This window comes from Drepanopeziza brunnea (genome assembly GCF_022702325.1).
Source record: "Drepanopeziza brunnea f. sp. 'multigermtubi' strain 214-2 chromosome Unknown ctg8, whole genome shotgun sequence".
In the NCBI taxonomy this organism is placed as follows: domain Eukaryota; kingdom Fungi; phylum Ascomycota; class Leotiomycetes; order Helotiales; family Drepanopezizaceae; genus Drepanopeziza; species Drepanopeziza brunnea.
Genome location: NW_027094071.1, coordinates 794,981 through 814,459, shown reverse-complemented (window position 1 = coordinate 814,459; position 19,479 = coordinate 794,981). Strand labels below are relative to the sequence as shown.

General features: G+C 51.8%; 5 protein-coding genes across 5 annotated transcripts; 4 read left to right on the top strand and 1 right to left on the bottom strand.

Moving 5' to 3' along the window:
* Window positions 1-2,051: 2,051 nt before the first annotated feature.
* L3040_005173 (uncharacterized protein) lies at window positions 2,052-4,310 on the top strand (the record flags this gene model as incomplete). The annotated part of the gene is made up of 7 exons (XM_066157257.1): window positions 2,052-2,306; window positions 2,388-2,426; window positions 2,511-2,552; window positions 2,605-2,736; window positions 2,809-2,852; window positions 2,905-3,940; window positions 3,999-4,310. The coding sequence occupies 7 exons, from the start codon at window positions 2,052-2,054 to the stop codon at window positions 4,308-4,310; spliced, it is 1,860 nt and encodes a 619-aa protein (XP_066011572.1).
* A 1,678-nt stretch (window positions 4,311-5,988) lies between these two features.
* L3040_005172 (uncharacterized protein) lies at window positions 5,989-7,652 on the top strand (the record flags this gene model as incomplete). Its single annotated transcript, XM_007296975.1, has 2 exons — window positions 5,989-6,195; window positions 6,252-7,652. 2 exons carry the CDS (start codon window positions 5,989-5,991, stop codon window positions 7,650-7,652), a joined length of 1,608 nt encoding a protein of 535 aa, XP_007297037.1.
* A 1,307-nt stretch (window positions 7,653-8,959) lies between these two features.
* L3040_005171 (uncharacterized protein) lies at window positions 8,960-13,175 on the top strand (the record flags this gene model as incomplete). The annotated part of the gene is made up of 3 exons (XM_007296974.1): window positions 8,960-9,035; window positions 9,089-12,530; window positions 12,716-13,175. The coding sequence occupies 3 exons, from the start codon at window positions 8,960-8,962 to the stop codon at window positions 13,173-13,175; spliced, it is 3,978 nt and encodes a 1,325-aa protein (XP_007297036.1).
* A 1,326-nt stretch (window positions 13,176-14,501) lies between these two features.
* On the bottom strand, window positions 14,502-15,613 carry L3040_005170 (uncharacterized protein; the record flags this gene model as incomplete). Its single annotated transcript, XM_007296973.2, has 2 exons — window positions 14,502-14,928; window positions 15,183-15,613. The coding sequence occupies 2 exons, from the start codon at window positions 15,611-15,613 to the stop codon at window positions 14,502-14,504; spliced, it is 858 nt and encodes a 285-aa protein (XP_007297035.2).
* Window positions 15,614-17,547: 1,934 nt separating this feature from the next.
* L3040_005169 (uncharacterized protein) lies at window positions 17,548-18,986 on the top strand (the record flags this gene model as incomplete). The annotated part of the gene is made up of 2 exons (XM_007296972.2): window positions 17,548-17,648; window positions 17,765-18,986. 2 exons carry the CDS (start codon window positions 17,548-17,550, stop codon window positions 18,984-18,986), a joined length of 1,323 nt encoding a protein of 440 aa, XP_007297034.2.
* Window positions 18,987-19,479: the final 493 nt, after the last annotated feature.

Below are 19,479 nucleotides of genomic sequence, written 5' to 3'. Positions count from 1 at the left end.
TTGCCTCTCAGGCTGTGGATATTTTGATATCTCGTGTTGCGCCGGTGTTCTCGCCGGTAGCATCTACGCCAATGGGGAAGACTGTTGGAGCTTTCCTTTGTAGTTAACAGCTGGGTAACGGACAAGGTTGGGTGCGTAGAACGAGCTGAGTAGGGAATAAGCCACAAGTGTAATAGAATTTGGCTTGAATCTGAAAGAAAAGAGAAGCGAACTGAACTCCGTTGAAAGCTGAAGTTGACAGGCAGATTATTTCCATTTCGCTTGACAGCGTAGAGCAGATGTCTGTGTACCCCATGTGGCTTTCGACTCGCGATAATGTGAAAACAACAAAATAGGGACGGTATGGAATCTTGCACCATGGTCGGATAGACTCGCAGGTCAGGCTCACCTTTGGACTAGGTAGCCAAAAGAAAAATTGGAAGCTACGACTCGATCTTGCAGAGCTCGTCATGTAGGACTGCTTTAGCATGGAAATGGCGTATCTGGCCAACTAACATTTTTGTAGCTCCTGAATCCCCGAATCGCTGAATACTGTTCCTCGGGCCAGTCTCTGTGGTGAGAGAAACCTAGATTGTGCTGTAATGGTCATAATCTCCGTAGCAAAAAGATGCTGGAGAGCGAGAATATACATCCACCAGGTAGCGTAGCTCAGTGCCCAGGTCGTAGCTACTATTTTTTACTGCAGGCAGATCGGGAAATGACGCCGAGATTGCCAGCCGCAGTAGAACTTGTTGCCCGTGCTACTCCTTTTGATTAGTTGCCTTCATTTACCTCAAGGTTGATACTATATAAACAGTTGGCAATTGCCAACCATTGCAATGGTTGGCAGTTCACAACAGTACACCGAAAAAGAACTGGGAATGCTTAATCGATGCATAGCACATTTGGAGACAAAGAGTGGTGTCAGATTTAAGACGAGCCAGAACAGTTCTTTGCTAGGCTTCATGGCGTTGGCTTCATGGCGTTGGACTTCAGTAATGCCAAATTTGCTGCTGGAATGTCCAGGCGCAGTCACGTGGTCGGTAAAGCTAGCTCAGGGGTCTAACGATCAAAACAGTAGAAATAAAGGTTGCTATAAAGGCGCTGGCGGACGAAAGGATGCCGCGACCTTTTTAACCGAGATAACTATGTGATATCTCGGCTATATGTAAGGCGAATGGTGCAGCTGCCGCTTGCTATCTATCAAGTATTTTATACGATAAGCGTGAATCTGAAGGTCATCTATTCATCGAGCCGGCTCGGCTAATAATTTACTCTTGAATATATAAACAAAGCTTGGAACATTAAACTTTTCTTCCAACCAAGCTCTACGTATAAATTCGGCGAGAAGGTTAAAGTGAATCTATCAAGGCTTGATTAATGTCATAAAAGAATGCATGCAGACTTTTACGTATACTAATGCAGTAGAGGAGGATCGTAATACCTTAATTTTAAGCACTTACAGCGAAGCATCTAAAGTTACTAGAGACATGGCTTGAAACTTCAAACTTTCCGTGAGTAATACATCTAAATTATTTTTCGGACCAAATAGCTTCAGCGAGAGAAGGAATGGCTTCACCATACGATTTTTAGCGGGGTTTGATAGGTTCTACAAGTGAACGCAAACTTTAAAACAAAACCCAAAGTAGTCCGAACTACGAACTACAAGCAGTAAATTTTACAGCCATGCTAAGAAAGTAAACGGAGTATCTTGAAGATTCACTTAGCTAAATCCGCCAATCAATTGAATAGTGTCACCGATATCTTCCGGCACAATATTTAGAAATGAATATACAACTAAGTTATTAGTCTAAAGATATTCACCATTGAACCTCGTATCAAGTCAGACCTTGAGATTTGCAGGTACATATACCCCGTCTAATTCCACTACAAGCGTATTCTTTTCTCCACCCACCCACCAACTCAACACACACGATACATAGTCGAGAACTATGTTTACTCTGCCTCGGCAGCTCTCTTGATAAACAACAGCATCTGTTTAAAGGCTGACTTAGCAGAAACTCTTTTTACTTTCTCCATTGCCAGCATCTTTCCGCTTTCCGCATCAAGCTATGAATGCCTCGTACGCAGGTCGGCAACTGCCGGTTACTCTCACAGCAATCGATATCGGATATCATAAAGATCCAGGCGGTGTTCTCTGCAAATCCATACTTGGGATCAGCAATGGCGAGCTTTACGCGTACTGCCACCGGGACCCCAGCATTACGGGGCCGGGTTTTTCTTGGAGACACCCATGCCATCTGCCTAGTCATTTGAGTAAGCAGGAGTACGATGATATAGTGTCTACGAAGCTTCAGACCGACCTGGTACAGTACTCCGTCTTCTTGATAACTTGTTTTGTTCAGGGCGAGGTTCCCAGACGTGTCAAAGATCTAACGGCCTTCTAGGCTTTTTTCGCAAGTCTTGGTTACAACCCAAGATACTTTGTAAGTCCGTGTGGATTGGAGTACCAGCGATCAAGATCGACTCCGTCATGCTGCCATCTCACAATGTGCTAACAGTAATTATAGCCGGTAACTAGTGCTTGCAACGCTGCCAAGGGTATTTTAATTGTAAGTACCTCCCAACCCGAGACTCGATTTACGAAGATAATGATTTGGCAAGACCGATTTAGCTCAAGAACCTCTACATCTGCTGTGCACCGAATACTATTGGCTGCCTCGTTTTCCGAAAGGAATTGAGCGTGGAGATGCGGAGCTGACTGTTCAAGCCTTGAACAGTCTGGGTCCCAGCCTGGTAAGATCGAATATTTCCTGGTCAACGCTAGGTTTACTCCGTGTCTGCTAACTTTTTTTTTCTTTTGCTTAGCAAAGTACCCTCAATTGGTGTACGAACTTCGGAAAGGCCAACAGGTATGTACAGAAGTGTTTCCATTGAAGTTTTCCGTCGCTGACTTTTGGCAAGCCTTGGTGTAGCAACCCAGTTCCTATTCTTTCCATTCCTCCCTGCCGAGATTCGGGCCATGATCTGGGCCATGGCCGCAAACCACCCTCGGTTCTTGGAAATTGAACATCAACGACTTCCGACGCATCCCCACTCAAGACATTTTGATGCTTTCTACGCCGTGTCACCTAGCTCTCGTAGAGCACCGCCAATTTGGAATGCCTGTACGGAATCGGCTTTCGAAGCTGCGAAATACTACAAATACACTGAGCTTGACTTTCAACATCCCTTCGAGCAAGAGAGAGCTGTCTTGTTCAACCCAGCTGCAGACATTATACTGTTTCGGTCAGGTTCCTGCCTCACGACTCTCAAGCAGTTCTGCGCAGTAGTGGGCTTCCGAGGCTTGGATATTCGCCAAATCGCTGTTTCAAACACGGAAAGCTTCCACCAGTGCTGCACCTGGGATCTTGATGACCCCCTTCATTTCGCTCTGTCTACCCTCTCCACTCGGGTTGCGGTCTACAACAAACTCACTATGATCACTCTCTTGGGCGGATTTGTTTTCGTTCCCGGAATTCAAACCATTTTCTTTCCAGGAATTCGGCTGGCCAAGATATTCCTCATCATCGACTCCAACCTTGCCCGTCTACGCCATGGAGGTATTGACTACTCAACCACCTGTCGTCCAGCAAAAGTCCCGGGTAGAGACGAAGCCGAGACAAATATCTTGAGAGACATCTCGGACCACCACTCGCTTGTTCTGCACGCTGTTCCAGAGTGCCTGCCTGAAATTGAATGCGTGAGTCTGTACTCTATCGGTGCAGAGGACAACGGCAACACGCTATTTTCAGCTCTGACTTTCAGCGCGGAGCGTTTCCATCAACTCGGTCTCCACCTTCAGGACTCGATCAAGACGATTCAAGATACAACTGGTTGCCGAATTGTCTTTCCGGAGACCGGACCAAACCATCTCGAGCACAACCCCGTTGTTGAGCTTGGATTCAAGGGTACATGGGCATCAGTCGCAGAGGCTGAGAGCGTTGTTTTGAGTCTACAAGTAAGCTGTTCTCGCCGGTATCCGTACCCAATTCGTGCCTTCACTAACGGTCAAGCAGGAGGATGTACGCCAAGGTCCAAGCATCTCCACGTACCAGAAGCCAAACATCCACGTCGAGCCATCAAAGATGTCACAGAGTGGATACATACTCCAGGTCTATCAACATGGACACCCGTCCCAGAGATACCACCAACCGGTTCGCCAACAACAATTCAACATGCCGAGCGGGAGCGGTCGACGCTACGCTAATGCACTGAGATTGATGGCTGCCCTGGCAGGACTTCGCTCGCAAAACCTGAGCCCAATCGACGAGGATAGGTATCTGTTGGTAGAGCGATTCTACCGCAGAATAATTCTTGATGAGCAGTAAAGAAGCCTTATGGCACAAGTTCTCAGACTCAGAGTCAACGCCGCTCATGAGTCTCGGGATCACACGGTTCTCTCCAAAAGTTTTCCGAAATTACCCGGTTCCCTCGTCCTCGCAACTTCTTTCAGCTTGTCCCTACATTTTCTTACATGGCCTTCAAGATTCACTCGAAGAAATCTTTGAGTCTTTTACACTTTCCTCAAAAGTTCTACCGCGCTCGCGAATGCTTATTTGATCTTCTTTGCATGGGTTTTCGTCCAGGATCTGGGGATGGGATATGGATATGGATGATGGTTTTTCGTGCACCCTTCGGAGACCTTGCAGTGTTGCCAGGCATCCGATAATAATCGGTTCGCAGTTGAGGACAGAATTGAAACCGCGGTGGGAAGGACGTTGGAGGCGTGAACGTGGCCTTAGAGTCACGAGCAGATAACTCAATGCAATAGCGATGATTTAGACATACGTAGTATACTACATATCCCATGGTGAACTCTGCGTAGAGAGTTTGGTGATATTTTCCTGTTCAGCTTGGACTACTTACTTATTGCACCTTAGCGCAGTCTCAAGCTTTGCGCTGTCTCAGGTCTCAGGCTAGTCATGATGGGCTGAGATCTGTCAACGGCAGGCCAGCTTGTCGGGATCCGAACTTGTCTTCTTGGGTAGGACGGTATTGTACCTCTTGGGACCGGAGAGAGGAAAGCAAGTACCGGTCGTAGCAGACGATTGAGAGCAACCTTGGCTATAGAGCAATTGAAGACTTCCACGGGGGCAAGGGGAAGAGAGAGAGAGAGAGAGAGAGAGACGTTCAAGAAGATGGAGGCACTTAGCGCGAAGCCAGGTTACGAAAGTACAATATAGTACGAGAAATACAAGACGAGGTAAATCGTACAAATACCGACGGCTCTCTACGTTCGAGAGCATCCACACAACACAACACAACACAACACAACGTCAATCCAAGGTCAACAATAACAAGGCGCGTTCGCGTTCCGGATAATAATACCTGTACCTAATCAATCCTCGTACCTCGCTCATATCGGCCGTTTGATTGGAAGCCGTGCCCGCCCAGCTACTGCTGAGCAGCTCCAGCCACATTTATTATTAGAAACTTGGAAGAAGACAAGGCAAAGAAAGACCCAAGTCAATCCCAACCATCAAACTTCGAAACTCTCTCCCCCTCAGTCGCTTATTCCCTCATCCTAATTTTCGAGAATCCATTCCATCGCTGACTGGCTCACCATCGACGCTGACATCCATTTCTCTATTTGCTTATCCCAGACACAAATGAGGTGTTGCTGACGACTTTGTGGTCGACTTCTCTCCTCTCCTCTCCTCCTCCTCCTCCTCCTCCCTCCTCCTCCTCCTCCTCCTCCTCCTCCTCTCTCTCATCTCCTCAGCGCCAATAATTATAATTACCTGTTACTCGGTCTTACTTACTCGCACCGTGGGTGTATTCTAGTCTCGCCATCCTCGCCCGCAGTTTGCCGGAGAGAGAGTTCCAGCCAGCCAATCCATCCGAAAGCATCCCAACCCGACCCAACTCAAACCCGACAACCCCACCGACCTTTTTCGCATCTCTCGGGCATGAGCATTCCGTTCTATCGCATCTCTTCGCGAATCCCACTTCAATCATCCTTACAGAGCCACCGCCACTGCGAGCGTCGTTAGGAACCGCGCGAGGATGCATCTATCGGGCTCGCTGGAGGCTCGCCAGCAGGGCCAGTCGGGGGGAGCGCCTGGAACTCAGCCAACCAACAGTCTGCAGCTTTCAATCACCAGCTCACCTGCAGCTTCGCCGACCTCCTCATCGAGTTCTTTGCCCCCGACTGCCACAGACACGCTGGATCTTGGGCCTGGGATCGGCGAAACCAACACTGCCGTGTTGATCGTAGGTCCTGCCTCGAGGTCCGGGCCTCTTGAAAGAGAAACTGACATGTGGAATAGTCTGTCATGGCAGTCCTCGGTGCCGTATGCGCTCTCACAATCGGCTTCATCCTCCTCCGCAAGATGCGGCTGAAGCACAAGAATCCAAAATACGTACCGACGCCATTCCTCAAGAATGCCTGGCAGAGATGGAACCCTTCGATTCGACCCTACAGCACTGGCGCGACCGAGTCCCTAGAGCCCATATCCCGCAACGGCTCAAACCAGGCATCGGCGACGGTTCACGCTGCGACAGGGGCCGTGGTGGACAGGGCTGCCAGTGTGAGATCGGTGATGACATTACCTGCGTACCGCGCGAATGCGCTTACGAACGAACGAGTGCTGGGGAGGGAGGGAGAAAGAGGAGGGATAGATGTGGTGGTTGAGTTTCCAGAGGCACCGGAGGAGGAAGAAGAGAGGAGAGAGGAGGAGATGGAGGCGCTGTACCAAGTCCGGCTTGCTCGTCGCCGCGAAAACGAAGAGAGAGAGGAACGCAGGCGATTACGAAGAGAGGCCCGGGAACGAGGCGATTACGTCGCACTGAGAGCAATGGCTGCTAGCGCCAGAGCAGCCCATGGAGCCAGTGCCGGACAGACGGTCGAGGAGCTGCGGGCTGAGCATGAACGGATCAAGAAGGAGAGGCAAAAACCTGTTGCTGCAGTCGCATACGGAGATCTTGGGGTCGCGAGACACGATGGCACGAGGATACGGGCGAACAGCGTGGATAGCGAACACCAGGGCTTGCTGGGCGACGCGGCTAGTATTGCAACTACCTCGCGTCATCACCACCGGCGTGAACGCAGCACGTCTTCAATCCTCAGTATCGATACGCAGAACTCCGACTTACCCTCCCCGCGCATACCCTCCCCGCGCATCATCACACGATCAAGAGGGAATTCCAATGTGAGCCATCAGACAAATAGGAGACCCTCAACAAGCCCTGAGGGGAGAGCGGGCAGTAGTCCCGAGATGATCAATCAAGAGAATGTACCGCCGAATAGCCCACCTAGATACGAAAACACGTCCTCAGCCATACTGCGTGACGAAAATTCGCATCCGCCTCACGAACCGCCGCCGGACTACCAATCTCCCATCCGAGGACGAGGCGAACTTCCCAGGAACGACTCTCCCCTCCCGCCTTCTCCCATCCGAGGACGAGGCGAAATTCCCAGCAACGACTCTGCCCTCCCGCCTATGTCGCCCGTCTCCCCTCTGTGCCCCGATTTCCGACTCTCGAGCATAGCGATATCGGTAGACGGTGACGGGGAACCGCAGAGCCCAGCTGGGCACCTGGCGAGCGAGAATCGGCCGAGCAGTACGAGTGCGACGCAGCTGCCTTATTTGAGCCCGCTGCCAACTATACATGTTGATCCCGCATCCCCTAGCATTGGGAGCACCGACGATGTCTCGCCGCGACGCTAGCCAGCGGCTCAAGATTCATACCGAATATGAGACTCGGCGGACGTCGAAGGGCGAGAAGATGAGGATACGAAATTATGAGCTATACTATATACAGAAACTTTATAGCCAGATCGACGCGTGTATGTATTGCACCTTTTTCAGTTCAGATGTGGAGGAGTAGGGGAAGAAGAGAAGAGGAGACAGAGCTGGGGATGTGTTGAAATACCCGTCGTCTAATTATACCGTCTACTATCTATTTGTTTATATGCTTTGTTGATTCAGCAGGGAGCACGGCGCCAAATTTCTTTGCTTTTCCTTTTTTTCGGGCGTTCCCACCGATAATGGGAATGGCAATATGCTCCTATTTTTTTTTCCACTGGATGGGTATGCCATAATATATATGAAGCATATAGAAAAATATACTTGATATGTATATATACAGAGAAATACATATATGTGTGTGTATACATACATGTGGAAACTACCTCGCCAGCATCTCCTCCCGCCCGACTCATCTGAGCCCTGGACTCATCTGGTCATTGCAACTGATTTTGAAGTTGGAAGCTCGAGCCAAACAAGCCTTTGCTAATCAGAAGACTCGAGATGTAGCCAAGCTCAATTATTCCATATATCATAAGTAAAAATTGGGGAAAATACCCGGGATGCGTTTACGGGGTTGGAGACAAGTTAGTGGAGTTTCTTGACGGGTGGAAATGTGCTTCACAGGGCGCTATCGAGGGTGGTCTAGATATGTTGCTGAGTGGGTCGAAGATTAGTACCTATTTGTTTCATTTACGGAGAAGCCGTCGTAGCTGTAAGGGATAGAGATTCTCTTTAAAAATGTCGTGCAAACCTACGAGGGGCTCAAGGGGCTTGCGAAGTGGCTTCTAAGACCGCTCTCTACGGAACGTATCGGAGCTTGCTTCTAGCGAAGGGAGGAGCAGAGACAAGCTGCTATTGGTACTGCGATCTGGCGCTCACGTGATATCTATTTATGCTTCTTCCTTCGTACGCCACACGAGATAGTATGAATCTGTGACAGGTCAAAGTCATATGAAGCAAGTAGCCAACAAATTTTTCCGTCTATTTATCAAGGCTTCAGTTGAAAGTTGCACAATTCTCAGAAGGATCACATGTGAAGCAATACAAAAGATCTTCCGATAGATAGTGGGGAGCGTCGAGATCGAAAACAAAAGAAAAGAAAAAAGATTCAAGGCTTGGTCTCCCGATACAATAAACTCGTCTTCCTGTCAACCACAAGTGGCAAGTAAGCAGATACTCGCTTCATTGCTCTTTACTGATCTGCAGCAGGACAACGAAAGCCAGAGATGCATCCTTCAGAGACCGGGACCGGCTCGTTACAGTCGATTGAAAACCGCCTCACTGGCGATGATTCTTCAAATAGTGAGTACGGAAAGCTAGAGGCTATGAGAGCGAGTGTTGACACTATATTCCAGGGAATGGGAGCTCGCCATCACATCAGATTGACGCTCAAGAGCCTTATGAAATCAAGAAAGCAGAGAGCGTGCAAGTGATCGATATCACCAAAGACTTGTCCGCTTTGATTTCACAACAGATTCAAAAAACGCCGGCTGCTGTTGCTCTAGAAGACGAGACTTCGTCTTACACCTACAGCGAGCTGGACCTCGAAGTAACAGATCTTGCAAACCGGCTCCGAGACCACGGTGTTGGTCGTGACAGCCTTGTGGGTGTGCTCTTGGGACGCAGCGCGGACTATGTGATTGCCTGTCTCGCAGCCCTGCGGGCAGGTGGTGCATTCCTAGTACTCGAACTTGCCTACCCGCCCAACTTGCTGGCCGATGTTATTGACGATGCCAAGCCGAGGGTGGTGATCACGAACGGCACCCAGGCCAGCCAGATCAACGCGGATGTTCCCCTCATCATCCTCGATGAGATCGTCAAGGGGTCCTACAAGCCCAACGGGGAGAAACTCCCACCCCTTCCGGCTGATGATGATCTGGAGCGACTTGCTTTCGTCTCGTACTCCAGTGGGACGACCGGACGACCGAAGGGCATTGCAAATCCACACATGGCACCTGTGCTCTCATACAACCTGAGGTTCGGCTTGAGTGATCTTGCTCCGGGAGACCGCGTGGCTTGTAACGTCTTCTTCATCTGGGAGATGCTGCGCCCTCTCTTGCGTGGAGCCACCGTAGTTTGCGTTCCAGACGAGGCCAGCTACGACCCAGTATCCCTTGTTGATCTTCTCGCTCGCCGAAAGATCACAGAAACTCTCGTAACGCCCACTCTTCTAGCAGCGGTTCTTTCCAGACATCCAGATATTCAGTCGGACCTTCCGGACCTTAGAACGCTGTGGTTCAATGGCGAGGTTGTCACTACCGATCTCGCTCGTCGAGCTATCAAAGCACTGCCAAACACACGTCTACTCAATTGCTACAGTGCTAGTGAGACTCATGAAATCGCTTGTGGGGATATCCGGGAGATCATCGATTACGAGCGCTCTTACTGTCCGGTGGGAGAACCCTTGAATAAGCATATCTACATCCTGGATGAGAACAAGAAGAAGGTCGATGTGGGTGTCCGTGGAGAGCTATTTGTTGGGGGTGGTCTGCTTGCCAGAGGTTACCTCAACCTTCCTGAAACGACAGCCGAGGCCTTCATACCAAACCCATTTGACAACACTCCAGGATCACGTATGTACAGAACCGGTGATTCAGCTCGCCTGCTACCTTCTGGGGTGCTAGAAATTACTGGTCGTGTCGGGGCTATGATGAAAATCCGGGGCTATTCTGTCGTGCCTGGCAAGGTCGAGAATGCCATTATTGAGCTGCTCGCAGTCAAGCAGTGTGCTGTTATCGCCATGGGCGAAGGTTTGGAGCGGCAATTGGTTGCATACATAGTTCGGGACAAGGAAGAAGCTGGAGACCGCGCAATCCCCATCATCGACGAGGCTGGATACAGCTTGGTGGCTCGCAGGACACTTTCGGCATCTCTTGCACAATACATGATCCCAGCATTGTGGGTTGAGCTTGATGAACTCCCAACTAACAGAGTCTCCGGAAAAGCCGACATCAAGAGGCTGCCTCCTCCTGGCGTTTCCATCTCCACCATATTCAATCACACCAAGACTGAGCGCGATACCAGCATCGGCATCGAGGCCATTGCGGAAATCTGGGCTACATCTCTCAATGTCCCAATCAACTCCGTGACAAAAGAGCACACCTTTTTCGACCTCGGAGGACACTCTCTCACACTTGCCGACCTTGCGACTAGGCTCACAAGAGCCTTTGGGTTTACTGTCCCGGTCGGACGCCTCGTCGTCAACCCAACTCTGGAAGGCCATTTGGAAGTTGTGCGTTCAGTTCGCGACGGTCGCACGGCAGCGGTCCAAGCTGACTTGCCTGCCGTTCTACGTGCAGACGCAACTCTTAGCGAGGATGTAAAGCCCACAGGAGCTGCAATGTGCTCACTTTCCTCAGCTCGTACCGTCTTGCTGACTGGTGCCACCGGTTTCTTAGGGGCTTTCTTGCTGGTGGACCTCCTCGAAGCAACGTCAGCTCGAATTGTCTGTCTCGTGCGTTTCAACAACCCCGAAGAAGAGGATGGCCCAGCTGGAGTGGCAAGAATCCGCAAGAACTTGCTCGACTTGGGACTTTGGCAAGACTCGATCCTGGACCGTATCGAGGTTCTTCCTGGCAATCTTTCCCACAAGAAGCTTGGTCTAAGTCCAGATGCATACAAGGATCTTGTTGGAAACGTCCAAATAATCTTTCACGCTGGAGCTACTGTCAACCTAGTCTACCCTTACGCTGCGCTACGGGATGCGAATGTTGGTGGTACGAGGGAGGTCCTGCGCTTAGCGAGTGAGAGTGGAGCGACAGTGCAGTACATTTCCACAAATGGTGTTTTGCCGCCCTCAACCAAGGCGTGGGCTGAGAGCTCCTTGATCGAGGTGGATGATGTTCCAGACAAATTGGTCGACGGATACGGACAGACAAAATGGGTCGCAGAAAAGCTCGTCCACGAAGCTGGTGCTCGGGGCCTGCCAGTACGAATTCTTCGTGCGGGAACAATCAGTGGCCACAGTACGTCTGGCTCGACAAACACGTACGATCTGTTTACTGCCATCATTGTCGAGTCGCTACACATAGGCTACTCACCGAACATCGCAGGCTGGCGTGCGGAGATGACACCAGTCGACTTCGTCAGCAAAGCCATCACCGCTTCCTCGAACGACATCACCTCCCAGCAGCGCGTCCTCCACCTCGGCGACGCCAAACCCGTCGAAACCAGGTCTCTCTTTGACGACCTCGCTAAGCTCGGCTACCCGACCAAGCAACTCGAATGGGACGAATGGGTATCTCTCTGGACCGAGAAACGCGGATCCGCAAAACGAGGAGCCGGTGCCTTTACTGCCGAAATTTTACGAGGGGGCATGCCAACCGTTGAATTCTTGAAAGACATAACGATTCTCAACGACGAAGCCACCAAGCCTGTCCTCAAGGATCTACACCGCCCTCAGATCGACGTCAAGTTGCTCGAAACATACGCTCGTCACTGGTATGCTCGCGGCTGGCTACCACGACCACCACTGCGTCTCAACGGCGCTAACGGACTCGGCAACCAAATGAAGCGAGGCCCTCTAAGTGGCCTCGTCGCAGTCGTGACCGGTGCCTCATCTGGAATCGGTGCAGCGACAGCCACAGCCCTAGCAAGAGAAGGCGCACACGTCGCCCTCGCCGCCCGACGAACAGACGCTCTCGAGTCCCTCAAGAACAAACTGTCCATCTACAGCGGCAAAGTCATCGTCTTCCGGACGGATGTGACCAAGAAAGAACAAGTCGAGTCTCTCGTCCGCACTACCGAGGAAGCCCTCGGCCCCGTCGATATTATGGTTTCCTGCGCGGGTGTCATGTAGTAAGTGTTCCAGGCCTCTTCTTCTCTTTCTGGACCTCTGGGGGGGAGTCTTTAGCCTTGTTCACAATTCGCCCTTCACGATTCTTGCCGGTCCCCCCCCCCTTTTTTTCCCCCTGGCCATGCTCCTCTCTTGTTTCCTTTGAATAGCAGGCAATACTGACTCCGCGTTCTCCCCGCCCCCCTAGCTTCACCATGATGGCCAACTGCCTCTCCGAGCAATGGGAGCAAACCGTCGACGTGAACTGCAAAGGCCTCCTCCACGTCCTCTCGTCCACCGTCCCAGGCATGCTCTCGCGGGGGAGCGGACACATCGTCGCCATCTCCTCCGACGCCGGCCGCAAGGTCTTTCCCGGTCTGGGCGTCTACTCCGCCAGTAAGTTCTTCGTCGAAGCCACGCTGCAAGCGCTGCGCGTCGAGACGGCCGGCACGGGATTACGCGTCACGAGTATCCAGCCGGGGAACGTGAGCACCGATCTGTTGGGCATGTCGACGGATGCGGACGCCCTGAAGAAGTATGGGGAGCCGAGTGGGGCGCGGGTGCTGGACGCGGAGGATGTGGCGAATGCGATCGTCTATGCGCTGGTGCAACCGGCGCATGTTGCTGTCAATGAGGTGATGATTGAGCCGAGGGATGAGCCGATCTGAGAGAGCTGATCCGGGGGAGGGGGGCGGGTGCGTTGCTTATCATATCATATTATATCATAAATATAAATATAATATAGATGGATAGCCACAAAGTAGACGGAATGAATACACGAGGGAAACGTCCAGGGCAACGCGTATGAATCAAAGAGTATAACGACAGAGCTCCAAGTATTAACTCATTTATTCATTCTATTCATTCAGTTATTCTTTCTTTCTGCACTTTCTGCACTTTCTGCACTTTCTCGGCTGTCTCGGCTCTCTCGGCTGTCTCGGCTGTCTCGGCTCTCTCGGCTCTCTCGGCTTTCTCGGCTGGCGCTGTCAGTGTCAATACCAGTGATCTAGATCCCAAATCCCACATCCCGAATCCCAAATCCCAAATCCCAAATCCCAAATCCTAAATCCAAGATCCGAAAAGAAGAAAGGAAATAGGAAACATATCAATATCAATATCAGTTCAGTTCAATTCAATCCAATTCATTCAGTCACGAAAGAGAGACCTCCCCATCCATCCATCCATCCATCCATCCATTTATCATACCATCTCAAACCCGCCTGAAAACATTTTCCCACTGCAAATTCTGATCCTTTATATTTCTTCTAATCTTTCTCCCATAAATTTTTTTTTTCCCTCTTTTTTTCTCCTAATTTCATTAATTTCTAATTTCACTAATTTCTTTTCTTTTCTTTTCTTTTCTTTTCTTTTCTTTTCTTTTCTTTGATTTTTAATCTCTAACAAGGATAAGAATCAGAATCAGGATAAGAATCAGGATAAAAATCAGGATAAGAGTTGAGGGGTGCCGTCCGTCCGTCGCAGGAAGGGAAGGGAACGGAAGAGAGACAGAGAGGGAGGGGAGAAAGATTGGAAAATTTTGAAAGTTTGGAAGAAAAAAAAAAAAAAGGAAAAAAAGGAAGAAAAAAAAGAGGGTGGGTTTTTCAATCGCCAAGGTGGACTCGCGGGTTTCATTCACGATGGGCCCAAGGCGAGAGAAGAGAAGTATGCGAATGTGCGAATATGCAAGTATGCAAGTATGCAAGTATGCAAGTATGGTACAACGTTCCGAGTCCGGATGTATGTAGAGAGCAGACTCCGTAGAAAAAAAGAAAAGAAAAAAAGCCAACGCCGTGATCGTGACCACAGATACCCGCCCATGGCCCGGAGAGAGAAAAAAAACTAAAAACTAAAAACAAAAAGCTTAGGTAGGTAGGGTCTCTCTCTATCAGAACCTAAGAAAGAAAGAAGCCCATGTTTTTAAACGCAAAAACTCCATCGATGCATGCAAGCTCTCTCTCTCCCCTCTCTCTCTCTCGGTCTATTCGCAACCATTTCTATAAAGCAGGGTCGTCGACGCTTGTTGGTGTCCGCTTCGCCTTCAAATGCTCAAAAACACTCATCATGATGATCGAACTCGGCACGCTCCGCAACACGGTCGGCAAGAAGCCGGAGTAGAAGCCCCGGAGCCCGCTCTCGGCCCTCACGTTCCGCATCACCTGGCGCAGGCCCTCCCGGTCCGAAGTCCGGGACCCCGTCACGACGCCGGCGGCTGCGACCGTGTCGCTGGTTGCGACCTGGTACCGGGTCTTGACGAGTTCGAGAGGGTGGATGAAGGCGGCCGAGCAGAAGGCGGCCGAGGCCGCTCCGCAGGCGATCTGCACCGAGGGAGCGCTGTCCGTCATGCCGCGCCTGATCTTGCCGTAGGTCGTCCACCAGAGGATGTTGAAGGGGATGTAACTCGCGATGCCCATTACGTATCCCCTATTGGAAATTCAGCATGGGTTTTTTTTGTTTCGTTTTCGCTTTTGCTCACGCTCACGCCCCCTCGGCTAGGCTACTATCTGGTAGGGCATGTGACCCCTTCGACCCAAAACCACCGATATAAAGCAAGAAAATGAAAATCAAACCGAATGCATGATAAGGATAAGAAAATAGAAAAATGAGGAATAGAAAGTTAGAAATTGAGAAGATGAGAGGAGACATTAAAAAAAAACAAAAAAAAAAAAAAAACTGACCGGTAAAAGCCCTTCCAGCCTTCCTTCGCTGCAATGTCCCTCAACTGGTACATCAGCCTCCCCTCCCGTCCACTCCGCGAGATCTGCAGGCGCGCCTTTAGGACCTCCATCGGCGTGAACAGGACGCTGCCGGCCAACTCGGCCACGCAGCCACTCAGCGCGTCGTTCAGACTCCCGTCGCCCAGGTGCGGCAAGAAGGCCGATTGGGCCGCCTCGCGGGTAGTCAGGTAGAGGGCCGTGGCCGGGGTGACGGTCAAGATGGTCACGCCGATGCCGCGGTAGTACGCCCTGAGCGGGATGGAGAGGAGGGGCCGGCGCGTCGACGTCTGGTACTGGACCGCGATGGTGTCGAGGGGGTAGCAGGCCAGCTTGGAGATGATGGAGCCCGTGGCGGAGGCACCGACGTTGGAAAAGAGCGAGTTGGGATCCATTACCGATTTCCCCTTATTTATTTGACTGAACGTGTCCACCGGGGAGGTGGTGGCGACGGCGGCGGGCGGGCGGAGGGACGAGGGCAAGAGAGAGAGAAAAATTGGGAGGTTGCGCGTGTGTCACGTGGAGTACGGGTTGTGATCAGAGGTTGGGGATGGATTGATCATATTGACATGACATTGATATGGACACGGGCTTTGCTCTCTCGCTCGCTAATGCTTGCAGAAGGCTGACCACGACCACGACCACGATCATAATCATGACCATAATCAGAATCAGAATCATAATAATAATCATAATCATAGCACAGGTTGTTGATGGCAACCGTGTATGGGGTCAGCTGGCTATTCTCTTCAGCTCTGCGACGATCACTCTGATAGGGAAAGGCTCTTTTGGCTCGGAGGTTGAAATTCGAGAGTGCTCAAACCTGCTCAAAATGCCTGCCGGTGCCGGCCTTCTTCTCCCCACCTACCTACAGACATAAATAAGATGGGTAGATGCCCGTCTCATCCTCAGAATGGTCGATCTATTCTTTTTGTCCGATACGACACTGACCTGTTGTCGCTTTTGTCTGTTTGCCGACCTGCTTGAGAGAGCGGCAATCGACGTCCACAACCAACCCAACCTCCGAAAGGATCGCCTTCACCACTGTGAAATTGCCAACAAGGACAAGCGCCCAGCTGGGCTTATTGAATCATCAGCGGCGGTACTCCGTCTATCGATCTTGAGATCGAGATCGAGACTGTGCACGTGATCGAGACTATACACGTGACCCCACCCGCTACCGCTACCGCTACCGCCACCGCCACCCCCCGTTTGCTTGTCCAGCCACCCAACCACCCTCCCTGCCAAGCAACGTGTGAAATCTCGCCAATCTCTTGCGACTTCATCTCTATTTGACAAGTAATTAATAAGTACTTCTCGGGCTGGGCTTTTTCGCACGCAACCCATCTGCTACCGTACCCCCTTGGAGCGGCAATGTCGGCTACCAACGCGCCTATCCCTCGGCTGCCTGATTTAATCTGGTAAATCTGGTAGCGAAAGCGCAGCGTTAATACAGCGGACAACTACCAGTCAGCACTATCGCTTTGGATGTTTCACCCCTCCCTGCCCCGGAACCCAGACTCTTGGGGGCTCGTATTAACCACTCGAACCATTCATCCATCTATTCATTCATTCATTCATTCATTGTTCTAGTATATCGGTCATCTGGGCCAACCCAGCCAGCCACTACTCCGTTAGTACCGGTCCTGGATAAAGCAGTATGGCCAAGGTCAAGTCGGCCCACCGCAATCTACACACACAGACTGCTTAGCCCAGATTGAAAGGATATCTGGAGAGATTTCGGGATTCGGGCCTCAGGGGAGAGACTGCGAAATATCCTGACATGGGGACTCAACCCTCGGCGGTTGATCCGCGTGTCGAGTTAAGTAGCCAGCGTGGATTCTGGTGTGCCGATTTAGCCAAAGTCCAACCTTGGTCTCAGACTTCACCACTCATCTATCGTCGAAATGCTTAAACGCCCCGCTCTTTTCCCGGGGCAATCAATCTGAGTAACGCTCGCTTACGCATGCCGAGCCGATTCCGGATTCAATGTCAGCCCCTCGAAACGGGTGAAGATTATTAGTCCATCTGTTGTGGACTCCTGTTGAGCTTTATATATATATATCTATCTATCTATATATATGTAAGCTTCATGTCCCCCCCTCACTCACTCTTTCCTCTCCACCCCCATCCACTCCAGTTCTTCTGATCACTCTCCTTTACCAACTTTCCATTCTCTTCCCACGTCGTCCTGGAACGATTGTCTACCCTCTCTTAGCCGGTCTGGAATCAGCAACTCAGTCACTCCTTCACTTCACCCTTGCACACGGACGCTTCCCGTCTCTTCCAAGCCAAAGCACGCCAAACCAAGCAACGACTTTCTCTCCAAATGCCTTCCATGACTAGATCGGGCCTGGTGGCCCTTGCGGCCTCTGTCGCTACCGTCTCCGCTCACGGTTACGTCGAAGAGATTACTGCTGATGGTGTCGCGTAAGCTTGCTCGCTCTCTCTCGCTCTCTCTCTCTCTCCCTCCCTCTCTCGCTGTCTTTCTCTCTCTTCCTCTTCCTTCTCTCGCGTCCCTCCACTCACTCACATGACATCGGCAGTCACGAGGGATACATCATGACCACCTACCCTTACATGAACCCCCCAAAGGATAGCCCTGCCTGGTCCGAAACGGCCGTAGATTCCGGTTACGTGGGTTCCAATGATTACGCGTCGCCGGACATCATCTGCCACAAAGAGGCCAAGAACGCCGCCCTTTCCATTCCCGTCGCGGCTGGTGGGGAGGTCTCCATGCGCTGGAATACCTGGCCTGAATCGCACAAGGGCCCCGTGCTCTGGTACATGGCCAACTGTGGTGGCTCGTGCACCACGGTCGACAAGACCACCCTGGAGTTCTTCAAGATCGCCGAGGCCGGTCTGGAAGGGGGCGTCTGGGCTACCGATGCCATGATGGCCAACGGCTTGACCGCAAGCGTGACCATCCCGGCTGGCATCGCAGCGGGCAACTATGTCATCCGCCACGAGTTGATCGCGCTGCACGGCGCCGGCGGTGAGGGTGGTGCCCAGTCCTACCCGCAGTGCGTCAACCTCGAGGTCACGGGAGGCGGATCTGATAATCCACCTGGAGTCCTCGGAACTGCTCTCTACACTTCCACCGACCCTGGTATCCTGTTCAGCCTCGCCGAGTCGACCTACCCCATTCCCGGCCCGCCTGTCTACGGAGGAAGTGGCTCAACGCCCCCTACTTCTCCCCCAACCACCCCAGAGCCCGTGACCCCCGTGACCCCCCCGGAGACCGACCCCGAGAAGAAGGAGACCGAACCCGAGAAGAAGGAGACTGCTCCAAAGACCATGGTCACGAAGACCCGCCCCGCCTCCGTTGCCACCCCTGCCCCCGGTGGCGAAGGGGAGAAGTCCACTCCCGGGGGCCAGGGCACGTACACTCCCGGAGGCCAGGGCACGTCCACTCCCGGAGGCCAGGGCACGTCCACTCCCAAAGGCCAGGGCAAGTCCTGCAAAAAGGGCAAGAAGGCCAAGGGTACGTCCGGTAGCACCGGTAGCACCGGTAGCACCGGCGGTGGCAGCACCGGCGGTGGCAGTACCGGCGGTGGCAGCACCGGCGGTGGCAGCACCGGCGGTGGCAGCACTGGCGGTGGCAGTACCGGCGGTGGCAGCACTGGCGGTGGCAGTACCGGCGGTGGCAGCACCGGTGGCACCGCTGGCCTCTACGCCCAATGCGGAGGCGAAGGCTACTCCGGCCCAACCAACTGCGCGTCCGGCACCTGCACCAAGCTCAACGACTACTACATGCAATGCTTGTAGGCGTCAGCTCTTTTTCTCTGCAGGCCTACCCGCTGCTACCACGCCTGGGCTTGACCATCGGCAAGATTCCCCGTGGTTGCGTTCTTGTATATGTTTGGCGCCAGCCGCCACCATCAACCCGTGTGTGAGGAAGAGTCTCTGGAAGGATCTATCTACAACTTTGTACCATTCACTTCTGCGTTTTCCCCGCCTTTCCTCTCCGCGCCGCCTAATCCTCTTCAGTTCTTTGTGCGGATCGGGAGGGAACTTGTGTCACGACAACAATAAAGAAAATTACATATTCCATGATCCGAGATTCATGATTTGTTCCATACTTGACGTGCTCTGATTATACGTATGACTATAGTTACGAAGTATCTTTCTTTTACACATATGACATGATGTGATATGATATGAATCTGATAATGTGAATCTCGGATTGAGGACTTGGGCTTGGACTTGGCCCAGCCCCCGCCGCGTCGCGCCACAACCGAGACCCCCCATCATTCGTCGG